Here is a 22,522-nt window from a genome sequence, read left to right on the forward strand (position 1 = left end):
ACAGGCACCAGAAAAGCAATTATGTGATTGACACTGATGGCAGAAAGATACTTTGTCGATTATAGAAAGGCCTTCGACCGCATAAAACACGGAAAATTGATTGAGGTGCTAAAAGGAGTAGGGTTGGACGGACACGACTTCGAGGCTGAACTTCTGTATAATATCTCCCGGTCTAAAAGGATGTGATCTATTTTGAAGTCTATAAAATGGGGAAAATCCCCCCAAAACCGCCGAAAATAGTTTAGTAAAAGCCTTAACTATGTGTGTGAATTTTTTGAAATTTGTAAATTGATTGTAATTCTCTAAAAAATAGTAAAAACGAAAAAATGGTGGTGTTTTGGGTGGGGGAGGAAGTGGTTTTCCAAAATTTCACTGTCTTATTTTTTTTTGTTATTTATCATTAACAAACCACTTTTATGTTGTAGGTCGGTAAAGAATTATTGACGATAAAATCAAAAGACGGAGATGGACCCAGTTTCAACCTCCTGATGGAGCTCCTTAGGGGGGACCACTGAAAATGTGCCTTATAAGCTTGGGTGGCGGGCTCTCGTATACTACAGACAGTATTTTCTGCTTAATCACTACTTAGCTTTAAGTGAAACTCTACGTACTTAGAAAACCGTGCTGGACACTTTAAAAAAATTGTCGGTAGGTTGGATTTTTTCAAACGACCCCCCCCCCCCCTTACAGAGCATTGTATCAAAATAGAAGTCAATAAGCGAATATAAAAACTTTCTTTTTTTTCTCTAACGAAAAAAACGTTAAAAGTTTTTGTATTTTAATCAAAATAATTGTTTGTATTAGATATCACAGAAAATTTATTGTAATTTTAGATTTTTAAGACTGTTCCTTTAAAAAGATTCGTCTGGGTTGTTGATTGTTCTATTTTATTAATTCTTCCAAGTTTTTTAAATAAATAAACGAATAAAATGAAAATAAATATGTAATTATGTTTCGCAACAAAAATTTTAAAAAAATTTTAAGCAGCTTGTACCGAGTATTAAGTACATTATCTTTTTCATTTTAATAATTTAAGTTGTTTAATTATTTTTAAAAATTATCTCTTCCAAATAATATATAATTTTATTTATTTTATCAATCAATAGCTCAATCTTTTGCGTTATTTTGCCCGTTATGATTGCACTATATATCGTTTTTGGATAATTATATCTTTACAAATTCTATATTTTATTCATTAATTTTTTATTCAAGAACTAATAATTTTCGTATAAAAAATTATTTATTTTAAAAAAATCTACAAAAGGTTCTTCGCAAAAGAAAACTGGACATTTTAGAATTCATACTGTACTGTACTCCAAGATGGCGGTTACAGCTGTCAATTATTCTATCATATGTTAATTTTGATGCAAAATGTCATTTGTCAAGATTTTCAACTGTCATCTAACCTAAACGCGTCACTTATACGCTGTGAGCTCGTACGTAGAGGGGATATTTAGAAATTCGCGAGCGCCAGTAGTGGCAAGTCTGTAAACGTTTACCGGAAATTTGACATAAATGTCAAAGTGATTAATTTAAAATTAAAATTAAAAACATTAATTATAATAAATATTAGTTGGTCAAAGCTGTGGTTTATATTTTTACCTTAAATATACTTACGTTTTAAATGCTGAATTTAAGTTTTTTTAATGTTCCGTAATATGTACTTATAAATTAATCTGCGCCATCTACACGATAATTGTGAAAGTATCCGAAATAAGAAATTCATATTTTATCAATAGAACGTCAAAATGATTAGCAAAATCTTAAAAAAATCGATTACAATTTAATTACTATTTTGCGTTGTAAATATTAAGCGATAACAATTAAATAATAAATTTAAAAATTACCAGTGAAAGTTGAATTAGTAATCCGCCAGGAGCGACACCAGCGAAGCTCAGAGCGTATAGAAAACTGCAGTTTTCAAATGAACTATTTTTAGATTTACATTCAATTTTTAGAAATTTTCTTCAAATATTTGCATTTTTCTTTTGTAAAGTCTCATTTTTGATAATAAATCTAAGATCTCCAGAGAAGGGTCTTTACAAATGAAAATTGAATGTTTTGGAACTCATTATAAAAGGATAAAGGTCTTCAATATGGCGGCTGTAGCTGTCAATTCAAGTCAATTGTTTTACCAAATGCTATTGTTTAACTGTCAGATAACGTTAGGACGCCATATTTAAAAAATTGTGGTATTCTTACAAAGGCTTCTTGAATTTACATCAAATTGACAAAAAATACGTTCAAAAATTTGCATTTTTCTTTTGTAAAGTATATTATTTGTAGACGCCCTGTATATTTTATGAAAAGTATTACGTAATTTCATATCAAGGGTCGTTTGAAAAAATCCACAAAAACTTTTTTACAACCGAAATGTATATATATTTTAAGTTAAGTTTATATTTTGATATTTTTTATTATATACAATGAGGCTATTTAACTCGCTATCGTTGACGTTTTTTTATATATTTATGTACAGGGTGGTTTGCGATGTTCCTCTAACAAATACATTTTGTAACGCGCCCTGTATGGATTAGTATTAGTTCATATAGAGAGTTCAATGCTCAGTGACGTTCGTATCTGATACGAATTTGGGCGTTTTATTGAAAGGTAAGAAAAATTCTCAAGCAGCTACTTACAGATAAACTAAAAGTTTTCTCTAAAAATTGCAATATTATCGTACTATTTTAAATAATTATTAAGTAATAAAGATAGAAAAAACTGGCGTTCAGATAAAGACAATAAATATACTACTAAAAAGAATGCAATGGAGTTTCAAACAAATTATTTCAATGTTTTTGATTCCATTCCGTGAACGAAACGGTCAGTCTATGCCTAACTAGTAAACCAGCGTTTTGAAAAATTATTCTTTATTTATCAAAATAATCTCCGATACAATCTTCCAACGATTCTTTAATTTTTCGATGCCTCCATTGTAAAACGGATTATCTTTGTTTCTCAATGTTTCAAGTAGTCAACGAAAATGATTCCTTGCGGGTCTCAAAATAGAGAGATCATAAACTTTTTGGCGGTTTGTTGCATCTTTATACGGCTTTCTCCGGGTACTATCCATTCAGATGATTCCGGAGTAAAGTGATGGATCCATGTTTCCTCCATTGTGGCATACCGACTCAAAAATTGCAATCATTGCATTGCATCAATTCGTTGTTGTTTTGCTCTGGTGTAAGAAAATGCGGCACCCATTTAGAAAACAGCTTTCTCATACCCAAGTGTCCATGTGTCTGCCGTCCTCAATTAAAACGCGGTATCTGCAGAAAAATTGAAAACAGAGTTTTTGCTATATGTGGTTTTCTTGTGACCTTATTTTTGCTTCTGCAATGTCTGAAAGTCGCGTATCGTTTTATTTACTACCAAAATAAACAAATTGGAATATGCCGTATGTGCTAAATTTCAATAGCTGCTTAATTAAAATGCGGTATCTACAGAGTACTCAACTAAAAAGCGGTGTGTGCTAGCGAGTATCATGTACTTGCCGCGTTTTAATTGAGCACACCGCATTTACCGCGTTTTTATCGAGACTCGTGTTGCGACCTCGTATTTTGAACATTTATGACATGTAGGTATTTTTCGTATATAATAAACAATTATTATAAGCTATTTATTTTTCTTTGTTGGTAACTATTCTTCCTTGTAAAAAATACTATTCGTAAATAAAATGCAGATACGGCGCTATTTCTGATCCAGTAATATGTCCGCTGCTCAATTAAAATGCGGTATGTGACTTTTTATTTACAGCTTTGATAAAAAACATGATGTTTTTTTAAATAATGTTCAACTATCATTAGAACATGTTTTGCGTTAAAAAGTTGTCAAAACATATAGAGTCCTGAGAAAAAACTTTGAGAGCCAATTTCTCGGTTGTAAGTTGGCTGCACATACCGCGTTTTATTTGAGGACAGCAGAATAGTCAAAAGGCCTTTGATGACTTTAGAGTGTCAGCTATCTCTTGCAACTCCAGTTTGCGATTTTCCATAATTTTCAGCGTTTTTTTTTTTCGATTAAGCGATCAGCATCATTGGTGTGGGTCCGACCGCGTTTGAATTCAGCAAACCATCGTATGATGGTTGTAATAGACGGAACAATCTCGGTAATATTTTTTGAGCCTTTGGTCGGTTTGGACAGTATGTTTTCCCATCAAACAGCAGTGATAAATCAAGACACGAAATTGCTTTGAATCCATTGTTTGAGTCATTTCAAGCAACTCTATGATAATATGCTTTTGAAGGTTAAGACTACCGAAATGTCATGTGGAAAATTCATTAGAGTCGCCATCTCATGGTTAGGCCCGGGACTCATTAGCCGACGTATTATAAGACTTTTTGGTCCTTTAATACATATAATGTATACGTCATATAAATATAAATGACATCTTCAAGATGTATCTGTGGTACTGGTTGCCTAGGCTTGCTTCCAGGAAACGCCATCTAGCTGAAACAAAATAACAAATCTATCTTTTATAAAGCTATTTGAGAATTTTTCGCAAAACCTTGCTCCATTCCAGTGTTTCGAATAAACATATTTTTTGAGAATATACATACTTAACATTTCGACTTAAATTGACCAGTTAGTATGAGAGATGTTGAAAAAATAAAGATCTGTTTTACCAAACGTCCATTTATTTCTCCGATAACCATTTTTGACGTTATACAACTAACAAAGCAAGATAATTGGTGAGAAGTGTTTTTTTAAGGAAATAACATACACATAGAGCCGATGAAAATACGAATAGACAACAAAATGTGGACTATTCATAAATTTCTACAAAAAATCGCTTTAAAAATATGAATCTTCATTATTTTTAGTCTGCCATGACATTTACTATGTAGCATGCGCCCAAAACGCTTGAAATGTTGGAACAAAACCTCACCAAGTCAACTATTCTAGCTCGCACGTCATATATTAACCTTTTTGTCACCAATCAATTTTGAGTATATATGTCTCACGTCTCCTTAGAGTTTACTGCAATGCAAACTTAACCTAACTTAACCAAATATCACCAAAACTTTCTCAGATCGCCGAATGGTATAAGCTTGCTTCTGATAAATATTGTTTTCTCTAAAATAATTAATTATATTTTTCGTGGAAGCTGTTGTCAGTACCTTGTCATATATTCCTTACCGAAAACTAAACAAATTTTTCCATAAATTCAAAAACGCCATTTTATAAAAATCATTTAAACCTTCAAAACTAAATATTACAACGACCTATCCACATTAAGAGTACATCGTATATATCGATACTTGCAGACCGATTTGTTTCAGTTTGTTCAGAGATGACTATAATATGACTATATTATATGCACTCTCTGATGAGAAACTAACAAGGTTCGAAACCGGTTAGAGTGTCTGAGCGAACCGAAATATAAGACGGCTCTTGTATCGTTTTATATCGAAATTATTATTTCTATTAAAAACACAGTTTTCGGTTGAAATTCGTTATTCGCGTATTTTTTTTTAAATATTCCCTCCCCACTTAAAGTTTTACACATGTTTCACATACTTTTAATAAAATAATATCGAAAATATTGGAATTATTTATATTTAAGGTACTAGTACACTTTGGAAGACCAAAAATAAGCATTTTTTTCAAGAATTTTTTTCTCAGCACCTTTATTAAAAATGAACATAAAACTTTTTACATATTAATATCTAACTCTTAGAGAGCACAATAGCTATTTGTATAACAAGGGAGGAAAGTGCTACTTTTCCTCCCGACAATGAAGTTTACTGCCCGACGCGTAGCGGAGGGCAGTAATCATTCAAGGGAGGAAAAGGCACTTTACTCCCATGTTATACATATGGTTTTTCCACCTTCCTCAAAAATAACAAGTAATTTTTTCATTTTTACTTAATTTATTTATGTAACTAACCAACAAAATTTATTAGAACGAAAACTAACAAGTAGGTACAATATAACTGTCAACTGTCAAATTATTAATGTAAACATTGTTAAATCAGAATAACAATTTACTGTTTTTTACCATTCTGCAAAATACGGAGTGTTTTTAAATAAACGTTAAAATGTATAGATACTTACGTAATAGAAAATAGATATTGTACAGGGCGTCAATAAGTTATATTTCATGAATGAAATACCATGACGTCTGTTACTTTTCCTCCCTAGGGAGGAAAAGTATAACTTTGCTCTCTACAATTAGGTCTGGAAAAGTATACTTTCGGTAGAGGTAGGTGGAAAAAAATATATCTTTTTTCATTTATGCACATACACTAATATTGTAGAGGGCGCAAAAGTCAAGGCCTCGAAAAATCATCGCGGACAGTTAATCTCAGGATTGGGATCTCTGAAACAAAAAAATCGTACTGCATTTGAAAAAGGAAGGTTTCTTACGTGACAATTTACCACAATTTGATCAAAAAATAAATATTTTTTACCCATGAAAAACTGAAGAAAAACAGGCGATTTTTTCACAAAAATTTTTCAAATTTCCGTAAGATCTTTTCTTTGAGAAATTTTTTGCTAATGGTGGTAAATTGTCACGTAAGAAACCTTCCTTTTTTAAATGCCGTGCGATTTTTTTATTTCAGAGATTAACTGTCCGCTATCGGAACTACTTTTTTTCGAGGCCTCGACTTTGGCGCCCTCTACAATATTAGTGCACGTGCATAAATGAAAAGATATATATTTTTTGTATTCTCTAAGAGTTAGATATTAATGTGTAAAAAGTTTTATGCTCATTTTTAAGAAAGGTTCCGAGGAAAAAAATCTTGAAAAAATGCTTATTTTTGGTCTTCTAAAGTGTACTAGTACTTTAATGTTTACTTGCATCGTGACTGCGTGTGAGCATACTTCGATATAATGTTTCAGTCACTTTAGCTCTGATTTTTCTAGTTTAACAATCAGTTTTATTGGCTTCCTTGAAATCCAGATTTGAGCCCAAGGGATTGTTATGTTTGGGTCCACACAAAATCCGTTTTTTCTAAAGATATTTGAGGAAACTTTAACGAGACGAATCTAGGAAGCCGTTCTTCATTTCCTATAAGAAAAACTTAAGGAAATCTTAATTTATGATTTTTATGACAGCATTTTCGTTAAAATTTGTAGAAAAAATTAGTGTTTTCCATTATTCCACACTTCCTTAGGCTTTTCCTTCTGTTAACACTATAAATACAAATTTATTTTATTTTCTATTGTAAATAGGAACATTTCTTACTCTACTGGCCAGTTTAAGTCAACAAATATATAGATTTTTTCCTGTTATATCCATCTTACAGTTCAAGTATTCAAATTTATGTTGTCTACTATAAAGCGTTTCCAAATCGTCGCACAAATAGCAAATTTTATTTAAAAAAAAACTAGTTATATCGTACTTACATCGTTGTCAAATCGTCAGGAAAGTAGCTAAATTTCTGGAATTTCTAAAAACAAAAAGTATAAAACAGGAAAAATATGTTTTTATTTACAAAAAAAGAAAAACTATATTTAAATTGAAATACCTTTTGTTGAAATGATGTAAGATGAATTTAATAGGAAAAACATTGAATTTGCGTATTAGTGTATTATTAGTAGTTAAAAACTACGATTTTGTCAATTTTGATCAATTTTTCTTGAGACTATTGTTATAAATAGTTTGATTATTTTTTATTTATTGTTTAAGTCGACCAGGAATTTAATTTTTGTGCCAACGATATGTTTGATGGGATTGTGTGAATGATTTCTTTTTGTTGCCATATTGATTGGTTGATTTTATGAAATTTATCAGTGAAAAATCGATAGATACAAATAATTTAAACAGACAATACTCAAGTCATCAGAGACGAAAATGCCACTGATCTTCTAAAAAATTTTGTTTTTTTCAGGACTATACTTGAATCTTTCCACTGAACTTTATGTTCATTGTCCCAGGCGTGTTGACATATTTGACATCTATCAAATTCTCTATTTTTAATGTAAGACTGATGTTCACTTATTATAACGTTTAATGGTCTTGATGTTTCACCCAAAATAAAACTGTTCGCATTCACAAGGTATTTTATCACCACAATTCTTTGTTCTTTCTTGTTCATTGTTAGGTTTAATTTTAGATAAAATAAATATCAATGTGTTTGTTGTTTTGAATGTTGTTGAAATGTTGAATTTATTTCCTATTGTTTTAAGTTTCTCGGATAGTCCTTTTATATATGGTATTGATATTTTCCTCGTATTATTTCTTGTGAATGTTGTAGGATCCCGTTCTAAGTTGTTCTGTTCCATTCGATCCAATCTTGACAATTCCTTATTTATAAAGACAAACAGAACAACTTATTTATAAACATAACAACTTAGAACGGGATCCTATAACATCCACAATAAATAATACGAGGTAAATATCAATTCCATATATGTAATATAAAATGACTATCTGAGAAACTTAAAACAATAGGAAATAAATTCAACATTTCAACAACATTCAAAACAACAAACACATTGACATTTATTTTATTTAAAACTAAACCTAACAATGAACAAGAAAGAACAAAGAATTGCATTTATAAAATACCTTATGAATGCGAACAATTTTATTTAGGTGAAACATCAAGACCATTAAACGTTAGAATAAGTGAACATCAGTCTTATATTAAAAATAGAGAATTTGATAGATCTCAAATATGTCAACACGCATGGGATAATGAACATAGAGTTCAGTGGAGAGATTCAAGTATAGTCCTGAAAGAATCAGATAGTAAGAAGAGAATAATCAATGAAGCTTAATTAACTTGATTAACTCTTTGCCGTTTAATCAAAGAAGCAAAGAATTACTTTAAAAAAGCATACGAACAAACCGAATTTTACTGAAGATGTCGATTTTGCGACCCCAAAAAAGATGCACAGAAGATTGGCACTCCTACCTTGGGCTTCCACCTAAAGTCCCCCTCTTAGGGGAACGTTGATTTATCAAGAATCTTTACGCTGTAGAAAAAAATGTTTCAAGCAAGAAATGTAGCTGAGATCATTTTAAACAAAAATGTTTATTAGCATTTTTTTGGGTAGAATGAATCTTTCTCTCAGAAACAACGCTTGAAGGGACCGGTGCTTTTGAATGTTAGTTACACCCGCGAAATAATTTATTTAAATAAAGGACACCGCACACATTTTATGGAAAATATAATGTCACTCAAATAAAATTCGTCTCGAAAATATAATCATTTCATATTATTGCTCCAACTCTGAACTTTTATTAATAACGGCGCACATACGTCGATTTAATGGATTTACGCGGCCAAAATTATTTTACAGCGTATTTCTACTAAAACTGGTACAAATCAAAGAAAAATATTGTTTTTTAAAAATTGACGCATTTTTCACAGAAAAAATCAAAATTTTAAAATTAATACAAAATATGCAGGTTTTTACTTATACCTCAGTCGGTATCTGACATATCGGACTCAGTATTTGGGGTCACCCGGTAGGTAACGGCATTTTAATCGTTTCAGAACAAAATGACTGTGGTTTGATCCTTTTCTGTACACGTTTCTTGCTTCTAAAAATTGTTAATAGCTGGTCAGAAGTTAAAAGAAGTTTAATTTCCTGTACGCAACTATGTATTTCCTTGCACTAGCTGGGATCTCTTTTGGTATTTTTGAAGCATTCCTTTTTTCACGAGCCTGTAATGTATGTGTTGCATGAACGATAGCTTCACCATCAAGCAAAGAACGCATTTCTTCTGTTTTTCTTCTTTTCATCCTTTCAATGGAGTCCTCAAATAATGTAGGAAGCCGACCTGGTTCCATTTTTTTTTCTACAAGTTTTAAATATTCCATTTAACCATTCTTTATTTGCTTGTAGAAATACCGCATTTTTTCGTGAGTCTTTAACCATTTCTCTATCATCGCCGTTTTAAAATCTTGAAATTTTTTTAAATTCATTAAATTATCAGATATAACAGTTCAATAAGTTAATTTCCAAATATTTTAATTTGTCCTCTGGATGAGGAAAATCTTGTAGCTCCATTTGTTCGCAGAGATATTTACGGAGTATTATTTTTAGGCCAGAGCAGTCACCAGATGTAGTTAAAACAAAAATAAAATCGCAATTATTATATTTAAGACAAATATCTAGGTACTTTTATTTTTGTGACGTCATCCTATATAGCAAAATTAAAAACCCCTGTATTTCTGGCATCCGCAGCTAGTCTGAAGCGTTTAACATGTCTGCTCATATGGGAACAAGGAAAGACTATCTATAGAGATACTGGGGGGTAAGAATGGGGCTAAAGAAGAAGAAGCAGACACATAAAGCCTCGTTGCGGGACGGCAGCTCATTTGTTGTGCGGGAGCTAGGTCGTAGATTCGTTAGGGAGGGTGAAGGGGTGTTAAGATGACTACACTACCATAACTAAATACATAAGGGTACTTACTCTGACTAGAGGATCTTTCTACTATTTAACAAAAAGGGACGCCGTTTGAAATAAATCCTCTATTTCACCTATGGGTACTTACTGGATACTTTCTTACTTACGGGTACCAATCGGGGGGACAATCATCATTGATTCCTCTTTGGGGTTACATTGGGACAACATCTTTCCTTATTATTGGCTTCTATGCCATATTCTTTCTTTTCTCCTGAACTAAAACTTTCATACAGTTGCATCAGTTTTCTGTTAAAATTTTTCCAAAGGCTACAGAAATGAGATGATAGATACACTTTCACAAACATTTATTTAAAACTTTACGGTGGTTTTTTTTTTAAACAAACAAAAAAACTTTTAACAGGAAATGATTTTACAGGACAAAATATCTACAAATCTTTTACATTACAAAAAAAATCTTCAATTTAACATAACAAAAGAATGACAAAAGAACTTGTTGGACAGTGTATGTCAAAACAAAATTTTGACGCAGCTGTCAAAGGTCAAAGTCACTGTCATTTTAATTTACAAGTTGCATCATGAAAGCACAAACAACTATTATTTTTCAAAACTCTTTACCAACAAAAATATTTATCCATTTGGGATCCTTGCAAAATTCAAAAAAATATATCATACCATATTTAAACAAAATCCTTTATCACACGTCACAAACTACACGGAAAGGGGGTTCATCTACAAACAAGCAGGGTCATCGACCTGAGGTGGGCTTCATGGCTTCCTTTTTATTTCGGGGCAATCAACTGGATAAACATCACGGGACTGGAACTCAAAATGTCTACATCAGGACATCAATCGGGACTCGGAAGACTTCATTTAAACAGGAACTTGGACAAGATACAGGGACTTCATACCACGCCGGCGTATAGTACTGCGTCACAACTCAAACACAGTGTAAGAGCACCCAACTTCACTACGGGGTAAAAAAAACATCGTGCCCTCACACTAGATCTTCCAGAACGACATACTATACCCTTTACCGGCGGGTAACAAAAGGCACCACGCCCTTTTGGGGTGAGTCGGCAAGCGATCTTCACGCTTGAAGAAATCAAACCGGACTGATCTGCGCTTCGGTCTGAAGCCACAGATCGGGGAAAATACGACGGAAGTACCGAGCGATTTTGATCCTTAGGGATGCTTAGTTGACAAGAACTCAACTTTCAGTTCAAGATTTGTTCTAGAAAGTTCATCTACGCATTAGAACTGTACTTTTGTCAACACTTCTTACAAATTCTGTTTTTGCGTCTCAAATAAACAGGAATCTTGTAACACATTGAAATGTTGCTGCAATACTTCATGGCTGTATACAGGGTCGGCTTGGGATCTTATAATGATATTGAACTTCACAAAATAAATTAAAAAAATAGACATTCTTTTTGGGAATTGGGATATTAAATTAATGTTGGAGTTTTTTCAAACGCTACAAAGCCTCCGCGCAAAAGAGAAACCTGGATAAGATTATCCAGTTTTCGATAACAAACAGAAAAAAATCCAACATGGACATCTTAGGTGTGACAGGACAACAATATCAAAATATTTAGATAATGGCTAGTGGGGATTAAACAAAACAAAAAAATCGTTAGGGATTGGGCTAGCGTGCCATCAATCGCCAGACTCTTTAAAGTCGAGTAGATTTAAATGTTTCTTGACTCTACTAAGAACTGTAGGTGACAAGAGTTTCTGTGCCTTGGGAAAGAAACTAAACTTGTGCCCTGTGTGGACCTCGCTGACATCCACAGCAGTAACACAAGTGACATACCAGGGCAGACACAGCCTTGTCACCTCGTTGCCTAACCGCGAGCGGTTCACAAAAACTAAAAAGTTGATGTTTGACAGATAAACATCTGCCCAAACTCTGCTAACACCTAGCGAGTTTCACGGGACATTTCGGCAACGGTTCTGCAAAACGAGGATTTAGACAATCCAGTCTAAACACCTCAGTGAGACAAAATCTCACCAACAACTTACTTCAACAACTCATTCAAACAAGACAGGGCTAGACAAAGGGGTATATGACAACAACAAGGGCTAAAATCAAGACAATATTAACAAGGGGGGAGGGGGGATACGTGTGACAACAACAAAAGACCGAAAAGACTAGTATACTGGGTTCAAACAGGATATCAAACTTTTTAAACAAGACTAAGGGAAATGAACGCAACATATGATATAGAGAACACTACATCATTACGTTTTCAATCAACAGTCCAATCCAGGACATAAGAACCTTTCATGAACGTTCACTAGACAACTCTCTCATTTTCAAATCACAAGCTGGGGAAAGACTTCATTTTCAAAACAGGGCTACACTTCACTTTTCGAAACAGGGGATAGACTTCATTTTTCAAGACAGGGGGGTTGGGCTTTACTTTTCAAAACTGGGGATAGACTTACTTTTCAAAACTGGGGGCATTTCATTTCTCAAGACTGGGGGTGGACTTTATTTTTAAAACGGGGGGCTACTTTTTCAAAACAGGGGATGAAAGCAACACGCAAGGGGAAGACCAAAGGGACATTGGAAAGTATGACAGTTCTGACGAACAACCGCTTCCATTTATCGACCGAAAGCAAGCTTCACCTGTACTCAACGCGGCCAGATCCTAACCTCACCAGCCTTGTCACAGCTTCTGCTCTTGGCCTACTTTCAATCAACAAAGAGAAGAGAGGTCAACTAACTATTCGCCAAAAAAAATCAAACTCCAGCACGGACACGGGCTAACAGACAACACGGGCTAATAGACAACACGGGCTAATAGACAACACGGGCTAATAGACAACACGGGCTAATAGACAACACGGGACAACAGACAATGGGCTCTAAAACTTCCAGACAAAACAGGGATAGACAAACAAACAGACAACAACATACTTTTTGACTTCTAGATATACTCAGGGGCTTACAAACACAAACAATATTGAAATTTGGTTCCTATATGAGCTCACACGGGATAAGACATTTCTTGCTCCGACTACTAATGAAAGTGTTCACAGATAGCTGAACAACACTTCCTTCATCACGAGTATTACACTTGTGACATGTCAGATACAAAAAGACATACTTCATTCACGGGGGGACTTCAACTACTTCACTGGGGGGGAGACTTCAACTACTACTTCACGGGCTCTTTTTAACTAACCTCTGGCATCCTTTTGACACCTACAAAGATAGATTAGTCAAAAAAAAAAAAAAAACAAGGGGCAACACAGACAAGGGGGGGGCTTTTTCAGGGGCTAACTTCTACACTTCAAGACAGTTATTCTCAAACAGTGTCGACAGAGAACGCTATCTTCAAATCTAAAAGTGACAGCTTTTCTCCTGGCTGCTTGAAAAAAACACAGAAGTGGGGGGCCTCTCCACGGTTTCCCTCTTCACTTCTTCACGGGGCCACTTCTCAAGGGGATGACTTCTCAATGGGATGACTTCTCCAACTAACCTGTGGCATGACATACACCAACAGAGATAGGCTTCGCTGGAAAAACAAGGGACTACTCTCACACAGACTATACGGGGCTAAGCTCATACACGGACCATACCAACAACATCACACATCTAATCAAATGACCAAATCAATAAATCACAAAAAACGATTATTCTGTAAAAAAACTGTTGATCTATAGGAATACATGCAAAAAATACAACATACTGTTATACTTCATAATTGGATTCAATATTCAAAATATTTAACGTTACTTTTAATCAAAATTTTCAAAAAAATTTTACGTTACTTTTTTATTCAACTGTTTGTCTATATATTTCATCAATATTTTCAAAAAAATTCAAATCAATGCTTTCATCATGGGTACAATATCAATACAATACAGTTAGTACGCTACAATAACATACAATTCTGTTCTACGATACTTACAATACAATACAATACCAGTATACATATGGGGTTACAAGTTAAATACACTATGATGTATGAAATGGTACATGCCTGTACAATCAACAGCACGACCAAATCAACATCACAACAAAATGTGTACATACTTACACCTCTTTGGAAAAATTATTAACTTTTGCAACAAAAACTACAAAAATGGGCTCTTTCATGGGGACTAACAGACTGAAACAGTTTCGGGGGCACTAACAGACATGAAACAGTTTCTGGGGGCAAGACAAGAGGAATCTGGGCTAAACTACATGGGAAGACTTGGGCGATATTTACTCGGGTCAAACTTCAGGGTGTACGTTACAAGTATTACAAGCGTAACACTAAGTGGGGGGGTGGCTAAAGATATTGGGGACTAGTAGATAGGCTAACTACTAGTTGAACATGTCTACAAGCTAGACTTGTAACAATGGGCATACAAAACATGACACGAGTCGAGCTTCCATGTTATCGGAAACACTTGCACCACAAACTGAGATCGGCTACCCAAGACGGGCACTGCCTAACAGTTGTAGTACAAATGAGACCGAAAGGAGGCTAAAGGGATATGGTAGTGGGCACATGCTAATGGGATCAGGGGGGCTAAAAATGGATCGAGCCCCACGTTGGGCGCCATTTGAAGCGTTTAACATGTCTGCTCATATGGGAACAAGGAAAGACTATCTATAGAGATACTGGGGGGTAAGAATGGGGCTAAAGAAGAAGAAGCAGACACATAAAGCCTCGTTGCGGGACGGCAGCTCATTTGTTGTGCGGGAGCTAGGTCGTAGATTCGTTAGGGAGGGTGAAGGGGTGTTAAGATGACTACACTACCATAACTAAATACATAAGGGTACTTACTCTGACTAGAGGATCTTTCTACTATTTAACAAAAAGGGACGCCGTTTGAAATAAATCCTCTATTTCACCTATGGGTACTTACTGGATACTTTCTTACTTACGGGTACCAATCGGGGGGACAATCATCATTGATTCCTCTTTGGGGTTACATTGGGACAACATCTTTCCTTATTATTGGCTTCTATGCCATATTCTTTCTTTTCTCCTGAACTAAAACTTTCATACAGTTGCATCAGTTTTCTGTTAAAATTTTTCCAAAGGCTACAGAAATGAGATGATAGATACACTTTCACAAACATTTATTTAAAACTTTACGGTGGTTTTTTTTTTAAACAAACAAAAAAACTTTTAACAGGAAATGATTTTACAGGACAAAATATCTACAAATCTTTTACATTACAAAAAAAATCTTCAATTTAACATAACAAAAGAATGACAAAAGAACTTGTTGGACAGTGTATGTCAAAACAAAATTTTGACGCAGCTGTCAAAGGTCAAAGTCACTGTCATTTTAATTTACAAGTTGCATCATGAAAGCACAAACAACTATTATTTTTCAAAACTCTTTACCAACAAAAATATTTATCCATTTGGGATCCTTGCAAAATTCAAAAAAATATATCATACCATATTTAAACAAAATCCTTTATCACACGTCACAAACTACACGGAAAGGGGGTTCATCTACAAACAAGCAGGGTCATCGACCTGAGGTGGGCTTCATGGCTTCCTTTTTATTTCGGGGCAATCAACTGGATAAACATCACGGGACTGGAACTCAAAATGTCTACATCAGGACATCAATCGGGACTCGGAAGACTTCATTTAAACAGGAACTTGGACAAGATACAGGGACTTCATACCACGCCGGCGTATAGTACTGCGTCACAACTCAAACACAGTGTAAGAGCACCCAACTTCACTACGGGGTAAAAAAAAACATCGTGCCCTCACACTAGATCTTCCAGAACGACATACTATACCCTTTACCGGCGGGTAACAAAAGGCACCACGCCCTTTTGGGGTGAGTCGGCAAGCGATCTTCACGCTTGAAGAAATCAAACCGGACTGATCTGCGCTTCGGTCTGAAGCCACAGATCGGGGAAAATACGACGGAAGTACCGAGCGATTTTGATCCTTAGGGATGCTTAGTTGACAAGAACTCAACTTTCAGTTCAAGATTTGTTCTAGAAAGTTCATCTACGCATTAGAACTGTACTTTTGTCAACACTTCTTACAAATTCTGTTTTTGCGTCTCAAATAAACAGGAATCTTGTAACACATTGAAATGTTGCTGCAATACTTCATGGCTGTATACAGGGTCGGCTTGGGATCTTATAATGATATTGAACTTCACAAAATAAATTAAAAAAATAGACATTCTTTTTGGGAATTGGGATATTAAATTAATGTTGGAGTTTTTTCAAACGCTACAAATTGTATGCTATTAATTAGCCAAATATATGCAGTATGCTATAAAATTTATACTATTACTCGATCGGAGGCGATAATACAACTAAATGTCTTATAAACATAAAAATTAAACAAAATTGTCACTATAAAACAGCTTGTTTTTGACTCTCCAAAAATAATATAAAATAACAGTAAACTTTCTAAAAATATTTCAAGAAATATTCATTCTTACCTAAATTAATCGATTCCATCACAATCACTTCGAAAAATAAGGTAAATATTGCAAAATGTCACAATTTAAAAAAAAACTAAGCTAAGAGAACAAAAATTCACGAACAAATACATGCGCGCGCATTCGCACGTGCACACGTGCGCGGTGAATAGTTCTGGAGTGGGGATAGTAAGTTTTTGTTAAGACAAACTATCAGGTGTCTCTAGGACGTGTCTTGAATTTTTAACGTCATTTTTGAAATTTGACTTTTGTGAATTGATGTAAATCAATCTGAAATCAAATGAGTATGTCCGTGAGTTAAAGAGAGAAAAGAGATTTTGTGAATCGCCATTTCATAAATCATTCTTCAAGTATTGAGGCAGAGGCTTCCTCTTATACATAATAAATTAGATATAATTTGGTCCTATGTTTTCTCCACCTTGCTCTATGGTGTTGAAGCCTGGACAATGACAGAAACCACACAAAAAAGAATCCAAACATTCGAACTTTGGTGCTATATGACAAATGCGGAAGTCTTGCGGAGGATGAACAAGGAAAGAGAGCTTATACTTATAATAAAAGAACGTAAAACAGAATATTTTGGTCACACCGTAAGAAATCAAAAGTATGAACTGCTCCAATTTATAATCGAAGGCAAAATCAATAGCAAAATGGGACCAGGAAGAAGACTAAACTATTGGCTTAAAAACCTACGACAATGGACGAATATGATCTCAATAGAACTGTTCAGAACGGCTGCAAATAAGATTAAATTGACAAATGTAGTGGCCAACGTCCTTAAGGATACGGCACGGGCACCGTAAGAAGAAGATAATTTGGTCAGTCGTACCAAAGTATGTTTCCTCTAATCGACTTAGCTCACGCTGGGTAAGCTGTTTTCAATAGCCACTAGACTAATAGTATTATTTTATGAATGACAGTTTTATGAAATTCAAAAGTGTGATTTCCTAAACTTTATTTACAATTTGCGCCCGTTATTAATCAAAATTCATAGTTGGCGCAATGATACGAAATGATTGTAATTTCCAGACGAATCTATTCATGTAAATTTTATTGCATTTGAATGACATTATATTTTCCATAAGATCTGTGAGGTGTGCGGTGTCCTTTAAAATTTCAGAGTTGTTTAAGAGTATTTGCTATCAAATATATTGTTAAATGTTTAAATAGTTTTAAATTATTTGTATCTAACAAACAGAAACAAATCGAAAAGAAAATTTTGTTAAAAACTCGAACTCACTTGTACTGGCGATATAAATATCTAGAAAAAGAATATTATCATGTTTGAAGCTGTTACATTTCTTCATTCGTTGTCAAAACTGTCTTTATAATATCCCCTCAGAAGTGTTAGTTTGATGGTTTAAATCAGAAGTGAATTCTCTCAAAAAACAAGATACTTGTTTTAAAACATTTTAGTTGTCGGTAGTTTTATATAGACAAACTTGGTCCTTAAATGCTCTAAAATGGTTTAATGTCTTTCTGAAAGACACTGCAAGTTAATACAGTACAGGGCAGACCATTGAGCCTCTCTGATGATCCCTAAGGAGGGTGAAACGTACGTTAGAGGATGATGGTCATCTCTGAAGCAATTGAAATACAAGATGTCTCTCTTTCATTTTATATTAGCTTATTCCTATCTGTATCTGAGCACAGATACCCAAGATTGGTTGGAATTTTTACTTAGATGAATAGACAGGTAGTGAAATGCAATTTTAGATTCCCCCTAGTCTTCTTTAATTCATCGTTCGTCTGCTTTGCAAGTATCAAAAAGCACGCATACAGGAATTCTTTGGAAATAAAGCTTCGAACTTTTTAATACAGTACTTTTCATAGATTTTTTACTAATCTAACAGTATGATTCAAAACGTCTGTAGGTCTCGGAGTGAGTAAAATAGGAGTGCCACAAAGAAGCGTTTAGGTACCCATCTTGTCTTTGAAATGGAGTGAAAAACGGTATGGTACAATGTTTATTATGTTTACGGATGACTATAACTACAGACAAACCATTACTACTACTACTACTACTACTACTACTACTACTAGTAGTAGTTACGAAGAAAATTCGATCTATCAATAGATAGGAATATTAGACCATGGTATATATTCTATTTAAACCATTAAACCTATACATAGTATTAAAAGTTATTGAAATAATTTTTATGTGCTCGAAAAAACTGTAAGAAAATCAAAATATAAAGGACAATCTGTTTTTACATACTACAAATGTGTTCTGATGGCATTTTATTTGTTTTGTAGTATATAAAATTATTATCGACATACAAATTTGTTACTTTTATGTCTTGCTTTTCAGAAAATTGAAAATATTTCTTATGAACATTATAAATGATTTTGTGTTTCAGTTTTTATTAAATTTAAATTATCCTATGGCAAAACTAACTCTTTACGAAGAATATTACTTCACTTTTGAGACAGAAAATAAAAAAACTTAGTCTTTGTTAAGTATAGAGTCGCTTAACCGTGCGAAAATTTGACACCTTTACCCCAGTTTCAACACTAAGGGCTGTTTCACATTATAAGAATTTTGAACGTGCCCGGGTTTTCTCGTGCGGTAGTTTTGACGCACTTGTCCTTTTTACACAATAAGAATTGAGTCGCACGAAGATATTTTGCTGTGTTGTTTGGTATATTATTTTTATTTACACTTTGTGGCTGAGGTCGGTACATGATACGATGTCTGATATGTATAATTACAAATGGGTATTTTTGTCCATACTTTTGTCCTAATGTACTGTAATGCGTATTTAATTCATTTGTAATTTCTATTTTGTCAGTTATTATTTCTTATGTTTTTAATTAAAAGTCTTAATTTGTTTTTATAATCGTTGTTCTACTGTTATTTGTGGGTTCTTGGATTAGCTCATACAATCCATGTAGTAAACTATTCTAAATGGGAAATAAGCCACAATTTAACTAAAAAAAATATTTGATTAATGTTTCGACATCCGATTTGGGCGTCGAAACGTTAATAAAATCATTTTTTAGTTAAATTGTGGCTTATTTCCAATTTAGAATAGTTTATTACAAAAATGCCACAAGGAAATAGCTTCAGAACAACATTACAATCTATGTTTTTCATGTACAGAATTTAAAAGACCCTCCGTCATCCACTCATTTTTAAATGTTGTTCCCCTCGTTTTAAATGTTGTTTTTAGATAATTTCACACAAGACGCGACGGCTGCCCTACTCCAGCCTTCCGAGTCATTTACCCTATAAAACTAAATATAATTTCGTAGAATAAAAGGTATATTTTATATGGAGCGAAATCAAATTATAGCGTTGTGGTTACTTTATTGTCGAAGAAAGAGAAATAAGAGGAACCGAATTCATTGGGTCCATCCTAAGAACGCAAAAATATACGATTTATAGATTTTTATATTCACACATATTGATAGAACACCCTCTATACTCAACGTTAATTGCAACTATGTAAAATAAAGTTTATTATAATATACTTAGCAGTTTTAATTACTGTTGTTATCAGTGACATATAATTAATTTTGCTGTGCTTACCAAATGTGTTTTTTTCTTTATCACCTAATTCGTCAAATTCACTGTTAAGTGCACGGTATACACCATTCTAAGCATTTCTCCTCAAGTATCTAGTATTTTTACTACAAAAGCGATATTACGTAAGTCAAAATTTTTGACGTAAGAGAACTGTCAAAACATTAGAATGTGACTTTTAATTATTGCCATGTTTATTATAAACATTAGAATGTGACTTTTAATTATTGCCATGTTTATTATAAACATGGCAATAATGAAAAGTCACATTCTAATGTTTTGACAGTTCTCTTACGTCAAAAATGTTGCCTACGTAATATCTTCGTGCGACTCAATTCTTATTGTACGAAAAGCACAAGTGCGTCAAAACTATCGCACGAGAAAACCCTAGCACGTTCAAAATTCTTATAATGTGAAACAGCCCTTAGCGTGTGAAACGAGGGTTATTAGTCCCGTCTATTGACGTCATTATTGAGATGTCAGCTGTCAAGGGAATGGGTAGCAGATAATACTTGACAGTTAATATAAATATGAGTTGGAAGCAGATGGAAAAATTCATATAAGCTCTGTAATCATTGAAGTTTGATGAGTTGTCTCATGTAAATGAGTAGTTGTAAAAACATCTGTTTTTGCAATAGAAAGGTCTTTTCTGTTGAGTCCGTGATTCTTTACCCGTGTGTCATCAAGTGCTTACGAAATAAATGGAAAAGGACACCGCATAAATGAATTCTGATTAATAATGGCGTAAATTGTGATTGAAGTTTATAGAAATCACATTTTTGAAGTCCATAGTCTAAAATATATTATCATTATTTAAAAAAGGCTTAACCCAGCATGGCATGAGGCTGACCCTTATTTTGGGGTGTGTCACTGGAGGTGCATTGTCATTTATTATTTATAAGAGAAGAGAACTTAATTCGTGTTGAAAGATTAATAAACACAAATAATATGCTTTTTCACAAGATCTTTTTCCTCCGTCTATCTTATATAAATTTACATACCGATTTTATTTTACATTTATTTATATCAATGTACGCCCTTATTAATCAACATTCAGAGTTGGCTCACTGGTATGAAATGATTGTCATTTTGAGACGAATATATTTATGTATTTTTTTTGTATTTGAGTGACATTACATTGTCCATAAGATGTGCGCGGTGTTCTTTGAGAAAATATTTTAAAATAGTGTTTTTCTTTTCTGAAAATCATCCGAATCAATATGGTAACAAATTTGTTTAAAGTACACTGGCTAAATTTGACAATATAACTGCAATTTTAAAGATCCGTGTATAAATTGGTCCTCTGTACTTTATTAATATAAATAAGATGTTCATCTACAAAAACAATAACTAAAGACTAAAAGAGGCCTTTTCCAAAGCTGCATCTAATGCGGTTCTAGCCCTAAAATACTTTTTGTACTCACTTTTTTACTGTCGTTTATATAAAACACTTGTATTGAAGAAATATAATAATATACATCCTAGTTTTACATTTTTTAACCTGTATATTCCCAGAAGCTGACAATGAAGGATCGATGGCAGCAATAATAACAGATGAAGGCATCTCCAGCATCCACGAGGGATTTGGCAATAACACAAGATAAGTAATATCGCACCTTGAAAACAAAAGTGACATTATCCCAAAATCTAGATATTTCAGTGTGACCGTTTAAAGTTTTTCGAACAGTTCTGTAATGGATGTTGAACTAAAATAACCGAATTAAATACTATCATTAATGTTATTTAACAGTTTCATTAAACTAGTTAGTTTCTACCGAAGAAGGCAAGTTAACAATATTGTAACTACTAATTTAGAAAACAATCTTTAAAAAAATCCTTATAGTGCCACTTTTGTTTTACATAAAAGTTCTGATTATTAGAATAAAAAGTCAAGTTAATATTTACCTTATGATAAAAAAAGAGAAAAATAAAACAAAATTGTGTCATATTAAAAAGAAAAATCGTTTATTTGGTAAAAGTAAACAAACTATTAATAATACTTAATGAAACTTAAAATTTTAAATTTACGTGAAAATCAGCACTAAAGAAGAAAGTCACTTTTTTACTTACCACGACGTGCTTCTCGCTCAAAAATCCGCCGGAAACTGATAGAGTCATAGAGTGCCACTTTTTAAATTACCACTTTGACAAAACACTTAAAAGTCAAAAGTGACACTAGCGACTTCTAGGAGAAACTATGCGAGCTATTAGAACAAGAGTCTCTGTAATAGGAG

The 22,522-nt window shown here is 33.5% G+C and overlaps 1 protein-coding gene across 3 annotated transcripts in view; it reads left to right on the top strand.

The window, feature by feature from the left end:
* The window catches only part of LOC114335067 (nuclear hormone receptor FTZ-F1 beta), a 179,635-nt gene extending 157,863 nt beyond the window's left edge, over positions 1-21,772 (top strand). For 2 of the 3 annotated variants that reach the window (XM_050652237.1, XM_050652238.1), the window contains exon 12: positions 426-21,772. In XM_050652237.1, coding sequence (XP_050508194.1) covers positions 426-515 — 90 coding nt within the window. In that variant the 3' untranslated portion in view covers positions 516-21,772. The remainder of the gene's footprint in view (positions 1-425) is intronic. The other variant, XR_007698400.1, reaches the window with a different exon arrangement.
* The last annotated feature ends 750 nt before the right edge of the window (positions 21,773-22,522 follow it).

The sequence above is a fragment of the Diabrotica virgifera genome, chromosome 5 (genome assembly GCF_917563875.1).
Source record: "Diabrotica virgifera virgifera chromosome 5, PGI_DIABVI_V3a".
In the NCBI taxonomy this organism is placed as follows: domain Eukaryota; kingdom Metazoa; phylum Arthropoda; class Insecta; order Coleoptera; family Chrysomelidae; genus Diabrotica; species Diabrotica virgifera.